The 16,570-nt window shown below is 41.2% G+C and overlaps 1 protein-coding gene across 2 annotated transcripts; it reads left to right on the top strand.

Moving 5' to 3' along the window:
* The first annotated feature begins 7,733 nt into the window (after positions 1-7,733).
* zgc:92242 (uncharacterized protein LOC436899 homolog) lies at positions 7,734-16,279 on the top strand. 2 transcript variants are annotated; one of them, XM_063487987.1, is made up of 6 exons: positions 7,734-7,828; positions 9,729-10,192; positions 13,192-13,309; positions 13,654-13,759; positions 13,847-14,075; positions 14,812-16,279. In XM_063487987.1, exons 2-6 carry the CDS (start codon positions 10,012-10,014, stop codon positions 14,952-14,954), a joined length of 777 nt encoding a protein of 258 aa, XP_063344057.1. In that variant the 5' UTR covers positions 7,734-7,828; positions 9,729-10,011; the 3' UTR covers positions 14,955-16,279. The 2 variants fall into 2 exon arrangements, with proteins under 2 accessions (XP_063344057.1, XP_063344048.1); XM_063487978.1 differs by lacking the exon at positions 7,734-7,828 and having other exon boundaries at positions 9,540-10,192.
* The last annotated feature ends 291 nt before the right edge of the window (positions 16,280-16,570 follow it).

Genomic DNA, 16,570 nt, shown 5'->3' with positions numbered 1-16,570 from the left:
CGGACCTTGTTCTTACCATTCAGCTGACTCCTCAGGACTTGCCTTACTCTTTGCGGGTATTTGGTGGTTGCAGCTTTCCTAGCGGCCTCTTTGTGGCTCCCACTGGCCTGTGGGATTCCCAGGTATATATAATTTTTTTAAATAAAGTTCCCGGGTTTTACTTATGCTATGCTTAGTAAATCTCTGATAATGTTTCAGTTTAATTCTATATATTCTATATATTTACACTTATCTAGCTGATTTCAATTAATTGAATTCAGTTAAATCCACTATACTCTACCCTTGTAACAGTGAATCACAATGAATCACAAAGCATTAAATGTGTGAAAGTGACCATTTAATGTGTATTTCTGTGTGAATACGTATTTATGAGCATCACATGCTCTAGAAGTGGGGAGAGGGGGCTCTTTGGCTTCAGTTTTGCTGTTTTGTTTCGGTTTTCCTGATACACTGCACCAAAAGGAAGAATGCCAACATTTAGCAAAGCTAGGACAGAAATACTGCTGCTCCAAGAGAATGTTTAAAAAAAAGCAGAATATAAATGGAAAAAAAGGCAAGCTACAAGTGTCTTATGATAATAAGACACTTATCTAAAAAGATGGTTGGAGTAAATATCATAAGGAACCAGAAATCTGTATATTTTTCAAACGTTATCAACAGCCACTGCCACAAGTCCTGTGTATTATTTAGCATTGAAAATTCTGTACTTAACCCTCCTCAGTCCAAATGTACAGAAGTTATTTTTACATTTCTTTGTTGACGAGATTTTAACTGGTAGAGCACATATCTTACATCCTTCTTATTACCCTTTCTTTATTATCACTCCTGCAGTTTTTAGCCATTTTGTTCCAGTGTCTATCATAATTGAGGAAACTTGTTACTCAGATCGGGCTCTCCCAATGATATCCTCCCACTTGTTTGTTTTTTTAAAGACATTTGGGGCACTATTGGACCTTATATTCAACAATATTGGAACTTATATTCAAAGGCTTATAAGCAGCAGCCTGACTTAAGATGATGTACAATGTCTGATTGTTGTCCAGTTTCAGACCTATTTCAAGCTTCCTTTTCATTTCTAAAATTTTGGAAAAAGTAGAGATCTTACAGCTGCAGCCTTTTTTAAACACTCCCAATATTTCTGAGGTATTTCAGTCAGGTTTTAAAGCAAATCACAGCACGGAGTCTGCACTTTTGAACGTTTTTATTGGTATTTTTTTAACCATTGGCTTTGGGGACTCTGTCATACTTATGCTTTTGCATTTCACAGCAGCTTTTGACGCATTAGATCACAATGTTTTAATTTCCCACCTAGAGCAGCATGTTAGAGGCACTGCCTTGGAGTGGCTCAAGTCGAAACTGTCTGACAGAAGTTTTTCCGTTTCTCATGGTAAATGTCATTCATCATTGGCCACCCTCTGTGGTATAGCTCAAGGATTCATCCTCGGGCCTCTTCTTTTTAGTATTAACTGAGCTCTCTTATTAATAAAACACACTGCAGATGACAGTCAGCTGACTTTCCACTGAATCGTATTGAACCCAGCCCCACAGTGCTGATGTTAGGATGCCTCAGGGCATCAGAGCATGGCTGGTTCTGACTCTTTTAAATTTTCATGAGGTCATTATTTTTGGGCCGAGTGGCCCAAGGTGTCCACCTTTCTGACTTGAGTCCTCTTGCAACATGTGCCAAACAAGTTGTTACCAACCTTGGGGTAAAAATGGATTCTCTAGAGTTAATCCTTTTTATCTTTGTTGTGACTTAAAGAGAGTTTTACAAGCATTTGTTATTGTAGTGCACTTTATGTCGATATTGATCAGGCCTCACTATCACATTTACAAATGGTCCAGGATGCTGCTACACAGGGACATACACGTGTGAGCACATTACTCCTGGTTTTGCATATTTATACTCGTTGCATGTCCATTTTGGAATTCATTTTAAAATAGTATTAATTGTAAATAGTGGAGCCCAAAACAGAGGTAAAAGGAAGTAGTATTGGGGCCTTTATTTGCCCTTTGGATACACATATATTACTTGCTATTACTATGCTGTCGTGCAAAATAGGGTTTTTAAATTTAAAAATGAATTTCAAACCCATTCTTCAATGCCTTACAAGACAATTCATGTTGTACTGGTTGCCGTTTACAAAAAAGAAAAAACACAAGGAGCGAGTGTTTTGCGTGAATTTATTACACTTGGGAAAAGAACTCTAGCAACGGGCAAACATCAGTAACACAAAGGCCTTGCACTGCGCATTTATCTTTGTAACAGATTCAGCAGAAGAAGAAAAAACAAAGAAGCCGCACACTTACCTCCTCATTGGACATCATTATTAAACCGCACGCCTTTGTGTCGGACTCCAGTGATTCCCTTGACTACCTCATCAGCATTCATTACCTCTGAAAAGGAGGGGGGACACCGCATGTCAGCACTTGTGGTGTGTATCTGTGTAAATGTCATTGTGTGTGTGTGTGTCTGTGTCTCTCATCTGGGTCATTATATCCACAGGCATGAAAAAGCAGGTTACATAGACACACTTTCCTCCGAGAGACAGGAGTGCAAATAGAGCTGGGAAGGGTCCTCATTTTTCAGCGTCAGTCACTTCCACCTGTGACCACTTGTCCTCGTGAGCTGAAGGATGAAAGTAAAGAAAATGATACTGTGTGTGTGTGTGTGTGTGTGTGTGTGTGTGTGTGTGTGTGTGTGTGTGTGTGTGTGTGTGTGTGTGTGTGTGTGTGTGTCAGAGAGAGAGAGATGATGTATAAATCTATCTCTAAAATGAAAATGGCAATGATTCTCAATGAGCATTCCCAGGAGAAATGAACAAAAAAAGTAAACTTCCATGTTTATTTATGGACAAAGCCGATCTGTATTTATTTGGGTTTGTGTGTGTGTGTGTCTGTGTGAGAAAGAGAGTGTGAGAGAAAGCCAGCCAGCCAGACGAACAAGGGAAACACTGACGGCCCTGCCAACATGATGACAGAATGTGCCATGTGTAGTAGCGACACTTAGTGTGTGTCTGTGTGCGTGCGTGCGTGCGCGCGCGCGCGCGTGTGTGTATGAACTACGAGTCTGCTGGGCAGCCAGGTCAACCGACAGACCGATCACCATGGCAACAGTGCCACACTCTGCCCCTACGTGTCAAGCTGTAAATATGGATGTCTTTGGAACCAGAGGACAACTGGGCAGTGTCAGGCCCAGGTGTCGCCCTGTCGTCCAAATGCTAACCGCCTTGCTAACTCGTATGCAAGAGAATTAAAACCTTATGAGTTTAAATACCTAACCATCCAAAACAATGGATAGTGCACAAGAGCAGTGAAGAAGAGCGCACAGGCAGGAGTCAGGGGATTCGGGACAGAAGGACAAGAGCAAGAGTGAAAGGGAAGGTTTAAAGAAAGTAGTGAGACCCGCTATGATGGATGGTTTGAGATGGTGGCAATGACAAAAAGACATGAGGCCGAGCTGGAGGTGACAGAGCTGAAGATGCTGCGTTTTTGGAGACAAAGACAAGGTTGAGATGGTTTGTATTTTAAACTTTATTTATACAGATAGCCCCATTGACACCTAATGTCTCATTTACAGGAGAGACCTGTTCCTCTTAAAGGTGCAATATTACTTTATCTGGTACGCAACTATTTCCTATTCACCACGAGTATGTGTCATAGGAAAGGCGTCAAGATCATTTTAGTGTCATTCAGCTGTTTTGTTTCCTCTCACGGGTCCCGTCAGCAGTGACAAATAGATTTAGATGAACCTATTGCACACCAACCTACCTTCCCAGCACCAAACAGCACACACACAGAGACTTAGTTTATAGCTATTATAAATCATTGTAAACAGCTGAAGAGGACATTTCTTTACCCAAACAAGAAGTGGTGGAGACCAAAAAGGAAAAAAGAGAGGGATTTACATTGGTGGATGTGCAGATCAGTAGCTGTTTGCTAGCAGCACTAATAAGGTAATGATGACATATTTGCGTTTACAGTTTTCCCCTCCAAGGTAATTAATGCTGTTTTAACTGTTTAAGCTGCTTCTTCGTGTTGATTCAGCCACACCATGTAATCAGCAAAGCAGCTCTGCCTATAAATCTCGTGATTAAAATGGGGTTTCATTTTTAATCCATGTAAAGCCTGGTATTTTTTTTATTTTTTGTATTAAAATGTGGAACGTAAACCAGTATCCACAGCGTAAGCTTGCATTGCTGCATGTACATGAAAAATGCAGCCGGTGTATGTAATGATGTTACGTTTTTCAAATGAAGCATTAAAAAAAGTCAACATACAGCTCTGGTGGCACGTTGTGGCAAACACTCAGCAGTGTGAGCTTCATCACAGTCGCTTCTGCCAGTTAAAAGACGCTGGGGACTAAAACAATATTCACATGAGAGACGTGAATCCATGCTAATGCACAACCTCTGCGTCAGCCCATGCATTAAACATGGAGCAGCTGAGGGGGGATATGTTGCAGTACCAAATGTTTTACTATTAAAAATCACCCTGATAAAAAAAAAAAAAAAAAAAAGCATGATGAGAAATGTAAACTGCTGGTATCACATGAGATCCCAGTTCTTGAGAGAAAAATTACATAGGAAAAGCAGAACAAGACAGATTATGCAGATGTGGTCTCAGCAGACTTGTTGGGGTTAAAGGTCAAGGAAATGCTGTTAACCGCCTAACAGGGCCAGAAAAACCTGCAAAGGATACAACCCAGTGTTAAAATAAGCTCCTTTATCATACATTGATCTTCATGTTCCTCTTTTATAGTTCAGTAAATGTATTTAGTAATTTACACCAAGTTCAATATGAGCAATTATTAACCTAGAGACAGAAGCTCTGAACAGCATGTACAACCAAGAAAAAAGAGGTGCCAGCTGCAGGATGGTGAGGTCTGGTGACAGCATACACTCTAAATCAATAGGATTTATATATATGAAAGTACATTTGGGCACAAACCCACACAGACTACTTCAGCGTATATCATGCTAATGATTGCTGATCCAGTGCCCTGGTTGGTAATACAAACAGCCCCAACTCAACTGAGACTCCACTAATGTTCATCCTTTTAAACCAAGCACACAGCTTTTAGGTTAGTCTCTTTATTATCCATCAAAAAATTAGAAATGTCATGATCCAGTTGAATTTTAGAATTGTCTTCTTCTTTCCGTTGTTCCCTTTAGGGGTCACACCAGCAGATCGCCCAGCACCTCACCCTGTCTGCAGCATCCTCCTCTGTCACACCAGCCCTCTGCAGGTCGTCTTTCACTACATCCATGAATCTTCTCCGTGGTCTTTCCTGCCTGGCAGCTCCAGCTTCAACATCCTTTGTCCAGTATATCCACTATCCCTTCTCTGCATGTGTCGAAACCATTTAATCCTTGTGTTTCTAACTTTGATTTTTATATAATTTAAATGGACACAAAGATTTATATTAAAATATCCTTTTAATTACAATGTGCTTTTATTGTTTCTTTGTTTTTTGTTTGCATTATTTCAATATAGTGAGGTAATGCATCTTCCACATACTATGTTTATGTTGTTCAAAGCAGATCTATATACCTAATAAGGATAATCACACACTAAACATATATTTTGTAGTATGACTAAAAGCACGCTCTCATTTATCCCCCCCCCCCCCCCCCCCCCCCCCCCCCGCTTGCAGTCACATGGTCCTTTCATTGACTTGACTTGTTATTTCGCATTGCTCCAGCAGAGGGAGCTGCTCATACATCAACACCACTCAGTGTGGGCGCACGTGTATTACCCTCAGAGTGAATTCAAACCAATGACTCCAGTCATTCATTCATTCACTTATTGTAAATAACGGCGGGGCCTTCAGCCGCTGCCATTTGTGGCTAAAGTCCGTCATTTCCAAGAGAGACCTGGCAGCAAAAGCCAAGTGTTATTTGCCTAGAAAATGTAAAAGGTAAGAAGGTGACAGATAAAGGAAGGAGTAAGTTTTCCTTATTGGAAATCAGCTCCTAATACAAAATAATTCCTGTTAATGCAAACTGAGAGGTGTGGTCACTGATTAGAAGAAATGGTGTGAGCAAGATTTCAAGGAAAAGGAAAAAACGAGAGAGAGAGAGAGAAACACACTGAGAGGTAGACAAACAGGTGTCTGGTATCACTTTTGGTGGAGACTCAGCAGTATTGACTGATGGCAGTTGCGGTTTCACTTTGCGCAATGGTAGCTGTTGTGGGGGTTTGGGGTCCATTCCACTGAGCTAAACAAAGCAAACCATTTCCTGCCTTATTCGTAAATAACAATATTGCGATTTTAGTGCAGATTTTTTTAATTCATTTTTCACAGTAACACGTCAGTTTTATTAAAGCCATTTTGTAACAGATGTGTTATAACAAATTTCAGCTGTTGTTCACACCAGGATTAAAACTGCAGGTGTGTTGTGCCATCTCATATACACACTCGGCCTGTTTTCCACTCCGCTCCTACCACTCCCGTCATCCTTGCTGAACAGATATTGCTGATTAGCCGACTTTACAACTTGATAACTCAGTTTGAATGAGTCAGACCTTCCAAATAAGTGGCTTGAAATTTTCCTTTAAATAAACCTTAACTTGGCAGTAACTGTGGTGAAACTAATGTAAAATACACCAAACAAGCATTTAAGTGGTTGTGCAGAAACTTGGGTAAAATTTGTATTAAAGGTTCAACAAATAAATGATAAACCATGTTAAATAAGTCGTGTTAAATAAACGATGAAGAAATAAACATTGATTTTGGAATAAATCTATGACAATATTATAACATTTTGCGTAAAAAACAGTCATAAAAATGTAAATGTATTACTGACCCATTTAATAAAGGCCTGTTCTTAACGTACTTTCCATGACAGCAGTGTACGTAATCATCTCTCAAATCAAGGACCTTGTAAACAAAATCACAGGAGACCTCATTGTGAGTCACATAACCCTGAAAATCACGCGACAGCCTCATCATTGATGCATCACTTATACACTGAAAGTTGTAAATAGCTTTGTTTGCTAATAGGAATGTGAATGACACTTGTGCTATCTAGCTGATCTTACGCCTCTGGGCAAAGTGAGAGCAAACACAATGACTACCTGTATAATAATGGTGTCAACAACCTGTTGACGGAAAACCCCTGTGGAAAAAAAAAACCCAGTTTCCTTTCTGTGCATGCGGTGTTGTGATTAATTGTTTCGTACAAAGCCAGCAGGAATTCCTTAAGGAAGAAGAGGGAGGAAAGTGGGGAGGTAAATGCAGCTATGCAGGCACTCTCAGCCAGATGAGATTTAAACAGTACATGTAGGAAAGACAAAAAAAAAGAAAATAATCAGAGAGAATTGCCCTCTTTTCCCTTGATGGGTAAAATTCAGAGCCTGTCAGGGGAAATTAAACTCCTCATGTCCTTGAACATAACTAAATCTCATCAGCGGAGCAGATTAGAAATTTCAGGCTATGAAGTCATTAACGGCAGCAGGTACACTGCATGTGTAAATCTGCTTACTTTAATACTGTGACCCAGCTGCTGTTAGTTTACCTCTTTGTGTTATTGTAGTAATCTAAAAAGGAGATAAGAGGTAGTGGAAAGAGGAGGAGGAGAAGGGAGGGGAGAAAAAAAGACGAATGCACTGATGTCAGTCCGTCCCACTTCTATTCAAGTACAAATGCCGCCGAGCTGAGTCGAGCCTGCATACCAGCACTGCTGACGACTGATCTGATCCCACACACACACACAAAGGCGCTCTGTGACGGCCTGTCGCGTCACACGCTCATCATAGCGCTCACTCACACAGGCACTGAAAGTCAGACCGGAGCTGGGAGATGCTACGAGCTGGCAGCCGCTGAGTAAGTCCACTTTCCCTCCTCTGCACTCCTCTTTCATTCTCTGCCTGCTTTTCTTGCTTGATTGCCATTCTCCGGCCCGTCTAAGTTCATTTATCTCTCACACTCTGCCCCGCCGCTGTGAAATGGCCAGTGTTTTCTCACACTGAGAGACCTTTCAAACTTTTCTCTCAGTATGCCGTGCACATGCCTTTCTGCTTTTCTTTCTTTCTTCTCGGTGTATGTGTAGCGGCAGAGAGGCAAACCCCGGGCTTATTTGCATGCTGGCGCAGAGCCAGAGCCCGATGCTTTACCTTTACAGAAGAATAACAGAGCCGGGAGTGTGCTAATTTTGTCCCTTTCTGTGATATTATTTCTCTGAAGAGTCTGCACGGGCTGTTATTGTCTTTGAGAAATCTGGACGCACTCACGTCTCAGTCTGAATGCTTCTCTTGTCCCAAATTCACACAGTTGATTGTGGGAGCTGTGGTGCAGGTGTAACGCTGTTCATGAATAGAGAGCTGAAGCAATTTGCCACAGAGCTGAATGTTTGCTATGAAGTCTTCGAGTCAGGTTGGGTTTATTTGCATTGCTCTCAATCACAATCTGAAAGGGCTTTAGCAGCCCTCATTCAATGTACAGAGTATAGGCGTTCACATAGGCAAGAACATGGATCACAAAGACATCACAGCGAGGGAAAAAAACTACTGACAGATATTGAACGAAGGGACACTGGTTCTACAACTGACACCAAAACTAAGCTGCTCGGTTTAGTGAGATTTGGTGACCTGTGGGTAGCAGGGCCAGACCAAATTGACTGTTTTCTACTGTTTTGAGTTCCCAGGCTAACAAAAATGTACAGGTGCAGAATATCCTGGTTTCACTGGTTCATTTAAGCTGAATTATTCAGATCTTGTCCAGGATTTAGCAGAAGTGGGCAGATCAATCCAAATATCGACAGTAATGATGCTAACTCTGGTATTGGAATTGAATCAATACTCGCCTGATAGGATCGATACTTTGTTTCTGTCCTCTAAGTACAGTATGAAGCTCACTGAACTAATTATTGTGGACGGTATAAATCACAGTGATTTAGGGTCATTAAAATGTGTTCAGAATTTGCAAACCGCCCATGATTCATCTCATAAATCATGACACACTGGACACACTGCTCTAGCCTACATGAGCTGCTTTTGCAGGTTTTTTAGTATCAGTATGCGTGCTGATATCTGCACCTCTTGCCCTGTATCGGATCAGTACTAAAATTTGCAGTACTGAGCACCACTAGGATTTAGAATCACTAAATGGGCCCCCCTGTGAAGCACATGTGGCCACACCTAACCTCAAAGGAAACTTTTATCAGTGACCATAACACTGGATCGCTCTCAAGCGCTCATTGGTCAGCTGTTATCAGCCACACAAATCCTATTGGCTCTCACTCAGCAAAACATTAGCCCACATATTTTAAAAACTGCACAAGGTTGTTTTCTGGGATTTAGACTCTGAGGGCTTCCTGATTAATTTATAACTAACTGTGTTGACATGCATGTTGATAAGGTTCTGAAAAAACGAGGTTGTGTGTGTGTGTAATATTCAACTCTTTATCCCTGGGTCTGTTACTCACAGATAGCATAGAGTCATTAGCACCCCACCCTGTCTATGTCTGTGTGTGTGAGTGTGTTGACATACTGAACCTGCCCCTATTTGCTCATCAGTGTTGGAAGCACAGCAGCATTCTCACTGCAACACTCACACTCACACACACTCACACACACACACACACACATTACACTTGGCATTGTTACTTATTTGCTTAGGGCCTATTGTGTTCTGCCAGCCAGAGCTGCATTGAGCGAAAGGGAACAAAACAATAAAGTAGATTTAATCTCTCTCTCTCTCACTCTCTCTTTAAAACCCACAACAGAAGCATTTACTGCCCAGTTGATTCGGACACTCTACCCTGCACCTCCAGAAAGAGCCTGCACACTCCTGCTGCAGTCCAGAGAAACAGCACTTGACAAACAACACCGAAGTGACCTCCAACTGCCAGGACTGTACCTGATCCCATAGCCTTCAAAGAAAAGGGCAACCTGACTCTGAGCACAGCGGGAAAAGAAGCAATCACACCCCACTGCTGAAACACGACCCAGTGGACCGAGAGACAGAGGGGCTGACAGTCGTGTGTGGTGCCCGGGAAAAGAGGCAGGATGCTGGCTCAAATCCTTCAAGATATGTGGGTGGAACCTGAGGTTCTAGAGGCCCTCAGTGAGGAGCAGAAGAGGATCCTCTTCCTCAAGATGAGAGAGGAGCAGGTACGCCGCTGGAAAGAGCGCGAGGAGAAGGAGGAGAGGGAAAGAGGACACAACAGGAACACCAAGTCAAAGAAAGGTACAGCACTGGTTATTCTGTAGTGGGTAAACTTGTTCAGCTTACCATACAGGCCACACTTGTATAAATTCCAGTAAAGGAACAGCCTTAAACACTCATGAAACAACATTGTTTGGAAGAGGAAGGACCGAGGTTTCTGGTAAACCTGGCTCCCATTTTTACATAACATCATTAAACATGAGGTTAATACCGTCAGGTCTGACATCACCAGATTTCTTTACAGGAACAGCAGGTGTCACAACTCTTTCGACAGGTTAAGTAGGCGGAAATCATTTAGGTAAATGAGAGAAAAGCTGCTGGTTCACTAAAGACTAAAGCTACCTGTAAAAATGTCTAATTGACTGAAAAATAAAAAATAAAAACCCAGAAAATGAAACGTTGTGGAAACATTATGGTTAACTGAAATATGTTAGGATACAGGATCTGTATTATTTTTAGTCTTGTTTACATTTGTCAGTACAGCGAGCATTCAAGGCTTTGTTTGCTATGCAAGTCAGCTATTTTCTTAAAGTAAAGGTTGTGATCTGTATTTTGGTTAGCCTATTTATTATACACTTGTATAACTTCTTGCTAATATAACTTCTTTTGTATGCCACAGAATACAAAAGCAAAAAATATTATAATTAAAATTAATAAAACAAAACTAAAATGAAACATTTTTAAAGAATAAAAAGCTAAACTCAAAGCTAGCTTAAAGCAAAAACTGAATTGAAAACAAAATAAAAACTAGCTAGCTCTCAGCTGGCTGACAGGCTTGAATCTTGAAATTTATTTTAGAATAAATTTATATGGATAAATTTATTGTAAATGTGAATATTATATAGATATTTTATATATCATATCTGCTGAAGGAAGCAGTAAGACTAGAAATAGGTGAAAGAGCTAGCTTAGCTTTTCCTCTCTTTTTTGTAACTGTCCTTAACAATTTTTATCTTGCTAATTTAAGATGCACAAATCTAAAGTGCAAATAAATAAATACAATTTTGCAAAATATAAGTTGCAGCTTCACAAAGTTTCTGTCCCAGCTTTTTCATGGTTGGCTTACAACAGCAGCAACAGTTAGCTTTTCTCACGTTTTGTTGTCTGTATACTAAGCTAACCTAGCAAGCTGCTGGCACTAGCTTCATTTAGCTGTTTATTGTTATTTTCTTATAATAGTGCTGTAACTCATTACTTTGTCTTATACAGTGAATATGGAGCTTGCAAAGAAGAAGAACTTTGATAACCCGCTCATCCCAAATTTAAAATTATTAGTTTTCATTTTAGATTGCTTTAAATATTTAATAAAGCCCTGGGCAGTATAACCATAACACGTTAAGAGAAAACACCATGTTTTTCCTGTAAATATCGTTCACTGCAAATCACTTCATGTTCATTATGTTTAATTTAGTTTGTTGCTTGCTGCCAACTCCTTTGGGGGGCTCCGAAAATACAGATTTTAGAAAATGGGGCACCAGAGTTCATTTACACCTAATTAATGTGTACTTGAAATCTTCTAAATTCTCAGTACACGTGAGCAGTGAAGCACGAGTTTTGTACAAAACCTTCTCTGGTTACCAATCTGACTAATGTGTTCAGATTACGCCCAAAGAAATCCAGTTTGACCATCATGCCTGTTGTTCTCTCTTACTCATTTCACCCAGCCTTCCTCTAATTAAGGTGTTATTCTAACTCACTGAGACCCTGCCGCCTCAGCCGGTTCACCTGGACAATGGATGTGTGTGTGTGAGCATGTGTGGGTTTGATGGACAGATCTCTCACAGCCAGCTGAATCATTCTGTTGGCTGAAAGCTGAATAAGATCGAGGAGGTCCTGTGGTTCTGGGGCGTCACCATGCTTTAAAGCACATATTAAGTTCCCATCTTTGTCCACCCAATCTCTGCCATGTCACCTGAGAGGTGACGGAGTGTGTGCCGTTTGCACATTGCACTCCATACAATCCAGTCTGGCATCTTTCTGTCTTTGTTCACTGTTCTGTGGATGGGAAAAAACAAGCCTTTACACGTGGTGTGCAAACAGGTCTTTAAATACAAATGCATGATTAAACCTGCACCTGTGTGTGAAGATTTCTATTATGTGCTGCATTTCTGGTTAATTTGCGGGTGTGGTGGTAATAAAGACAGGCACCGCAGGTCTGTAAAGTCATGGCAGGTGATCGACACTCAGCGAGGTGACTATAAATGTGAATACTGAAGGTGTGTTGTTTTCTGACATCACAGGTACCATTATGTGCTATGTCACTTCATGCGTAGCACACAAGCCAATTGTCTAAAAATAAGTAGCTGCCATTATTAGCTGGAAATCTGTAAATGTTCACTGGTCCCGCTGGGGGAATTTCAACACTGACAATTTGAATTTTAAAGCCACGCCCCAATCTGTGACATCACGGCAGGTGTTTGGTCTTTATCAGGTACTCTACTGTCATGGAAAAACAATCAGCAGCCATCAGTATGGGGGTTTATTTTTGAATATAACGTCATAATGAGGCAATGGCTGAAAATAACCAGTTTCCAGGATGTGAACGCAACATTATATAATTTATTGATTCATAACTGTGAGTGAATTTATGATTATTGTAACATTAGACCCTTAAATAAAGGTTTTAGCATTACAACATCTAAGGTATCTTAAAGTGAAACTTAAAGGGGGCATTTAAGTAAACTCTTACTGAAGGTGAGAAGGTAGTTTTGCTGTAGGAGACAATTAAATAATTCCAGGGGGGAAACGGACACAGAAAACACAAACTGGGTTAAAAATGTACTAAGGACAAATCAGCAACAAGCAAAGTGTTAGAGGGTAAGTCTGTTCCAGGAGTGAGGCTTCCCAACACCAACACTTATAGGACAGCACCACCTTCTGGCTGATAGCCACAATAACAGTTTGTTAGAAGACTTCGTTCTAAATGCTGCTGAGCATTTCTCTCCGAGTGTAATGAGGATATACTTTAGATGTTGTATGCTTCATATACACTTTGTTTTCCTCTTTTATTTTCTCTCCAGCTTCCAGTAAACACGTGAGGTGGCTCCTCGGGCGGGATGGTGACGTGAGCGTCAGTATAATCGGTGAGGTGGACGAACTGAGATCCTCCAGACTCCTCCAGAACCTCATGAACAACAGGTAGAAACACATAGTGTGTTTTTTTCCCAAAAAAAATATCTTTGACAAGTCGAATCAAAGAAATCCAAAGGATGATAAGCTCTTATCTTATCACAGTAAAGAACAATAACCTATTTTCAATAGATCTGAATTAATGTTGCTCTGCATCGTGTTTTTAACTTAGCACATAACATATAGATTCTCAGTTATGTTTGTTTAGATCAACAGTGAACTAAATACTTTCAGTCAGCCGGACAGTTCCTTGCACCAACTTGATTATAGAAGTTATTAGTGACATGGCTGACTGGTGGATTCATTTAAAGGCTGTTATCGGAGGGACTAAAACGGATGTCTTTGTCTTTCAGATTCCAGTCTGATAACATGGATGTCATCCAGAGAGTGGACTTGCTTCCAGGAAGCGAGGACCAGCAGCTTAACCTTAAAGAAGACATCCAGCTACCCGTCACACATGTAAGTTCCCATGTTTGAAATGTGTTTGAAAGTGCGACGACCTGCGCGTGTGTTAGATTTTATAACATCAAGTCGTTTCGGTCGCAGGATGACACGGCTTCACCGAATGACCAGTCATCCGAGGAAGACATGGACTCGTGCAGCGCTGATGACGACCCGAAGGACACGGCCGAGGACAGCGACAGCGAATCAGGCAGCGGCTCGGACAACCTCAGCGACTGGACTCCGCTCTACAAGCCCCATTTTAGTAGTCATGGCAACCAGCCGCTCAGAGCCCCGCTGGCGGACACGGAGAAGACCGGCCCCCAGGACAGAGGTGAGAAGAGAGGAGAGGACAGAGGAGGGATCTATGTATGCTAGTGTTGAAAGTGTACGATAATCACCAACTCTAACTGCTTATAAATTCAGGTTAATCGATATAAAGTGGGTCTGAATACAAAATTGTAGCTATTTATTAGAACAGCCCATAGAAACAATAAACTCAAAGAATCAATCGGCACAGATGGCTCATGGTCAAAAGTGTGCAAAAGTACAGGAGCAGTACAGACGCGTACTATTTTACTGTGAGCTATGAAAAACTGAACTATCAGGGATCATTATGCAGGCCTGTTCAGTGTTACAGTACATATTGATTACTGCATGACTCACATTTATTACGCTGATTATTATTTTATTATACGTCACGACCGTCAGCCCCAGACAGTGCTTGCCTGTGAGCAGCTTCATGTAGGAACTATTTTCTTTCTACTGTCTACATCCACCATCAGCTAGCAACATTATGGGCACCATTAATATTTTCAACCTGTGATGCTGCGTGAACCTCTCCTCACGGCGGGGTGTAGTTCAGTGGAAAGGAATGATATCTGTCACGATATCTGGCACGTGCCAGATCTACTGTAGTTAAGAGAATGACAAACATCTCTAAAACTAGCAACTCACAGCATAACGTGTCTGTTTGATATTTACGTATTAGCTCGTCCTTGGGAAAGAGGTGCCACCTCAGCTGTATCCCAGAACATGTCATTGATTGCATCCTGTGCTTCTTTTCTTAGAAACTGCGTGCTACAAAGAGAAGCCAGAGGGCAGAGGTCGCGTGGAGCAGCTCAGGAAGAAATTCACAGATAATCATCACAACACATCAACTGCCTCCAAGAAACCACCCATACCAGCCAAACCTGCTCATCTGCAGAAGTGAAGCGCACCGCCGACCCATTAAGACTCCATGTGTATCCCTGCTACACATGACCCCGAAGAGCCTACTCTATTGAGTGTAATGAGCCCTCTGCAGAAATAAGCACTCTGTTGTACAGCAGCAGCTCAGGCTGAGGCTGCACGTACCGAAAGAAAAGGATTCTGACTTGAACCCGAGCAGTGAACAAAAATCCACTTTATTAGACCTTATTTCAAGGTCCGAGCTACAGAAAGAGAAACATCTGGGGGTGGAGTGAGAGAAAGACTTGAAAGCTTTTGGACTGAAGTCAACCTGAATGATAAAACTAAGCAGCTTTGATGTTGAGTTGAAATTCGAGCACAGATACGCTCACACGGCGTCTGTGATTGGCAGGTCGACACAGAGCGTGGTGTCCAGAGAGACACGCGAACACAGACTATTGACTGCAGGTGAAAAACACTGTGGTTTTATTACTGACATGTCATAAGCAGGAAAAACTGATAAATCACCTGCATTTTTTTCTTTACTGATCCAAAGGTGGGAGATATGTTAAATGTAGTCCATGTACCGTATTACTATAATGTTTTTAACTGTGTTGATTGCTTGTTGGCAAAATTCTCCTTCAGCGTTTTAGCTGGCGTAAGAGTTTTGGGTTTAAAAGAAAACAACCAAATTCATGTTAAATTATTAACAGGGTCAGTATACTCAGTGTACTTTCTACTGTCCCTGACATTCACTGACAGACACGGACCTGCTCAGGAGGCCTTTCAGGTTTGGTGTCTTGCTCAAGAACAATTTATCCAGATGTATATGATAATATATGTGGCAGCCTACAGTGCCTTTTTTTCTGTCAGAGCAAATGTTACCAATGGAGTAAAGGCCACTCCAGCACACTCGACTTGAAAAGAAACTGTACCTATCAGATTCAAAGGGACTAAACTGTGGCTCTTTTTGACAGAGCTGCAAGCTCTAGCATGCAGCATCAGGTCTCTGAGTTGATCTACCAATCCTGTGTCAGGAGTATAATGAAAGTGAATGATATTTGATAGAAGCACTTATCTTCATTAGATGGTGAATTCTGTCTTTTCTATTTTTTTCTCTGAAGTTGACCATAAGACTTTTAGTAAACTTAGATCCTTTAAGTCAGCAGTCCCCAACACCCAGGCCACATGGCTCCAGTCTGTGGCTCGTTTGGTTCTGGTCCGTGAGATATGAGGCTCGGGTGTGAAACTCATGGTTTTCAGGCTTTCTATCGGTTTTTATTGTTATTTTTTTATCGGTTTTATCGTTAACTCGGTTTCCCTGGGTCTTTTCCCATGTGTTATGAATAAATCTTCTTTTTTTGTCCAGTACTGGTTTTATGTTGTTGTATTTATCCACAACACCTTAAAGGCCGGTCCATGAAAATATTGTTGGACATAAACCGGTCCGCAGTGCAAAAAAGGTTGAGGACTGCTGCTTTAAGTATCTCTATTCCCCACAGAATGTTTCAGAGTAACGTTCCTTCAACTTTTACTGTGCAATAATTTATCAGGCTGCCTCTAAAGGTACACAACAATGTACAGTTTAGTACACGAAAATAAAATAATAACTCATAATTATAATAAAATAACCCATTTATACGCTAATTGTGCAGCACA

This window comes from Pelmatolapia mariae, linkage group LG2 (genome assembly GCF_036321145.2).
Source record: "Pelmatolapia mariae isolate MD_Pm_ZW linkage group LG2, Pm_UMD_F_2, whole genome shotgun sequence".
Taxonomy (NCBI): Eukaryota; Metazoa; Chordata; class Actinopteri; order Cichliformes; family Cichlidae; genus Pelmatolapia; species Pelmatolapia mariae.
Note: the sequence above shows the minus strand (reverse complement) of the source record. Positions and strands in the feature narration are given on the sequence as shown.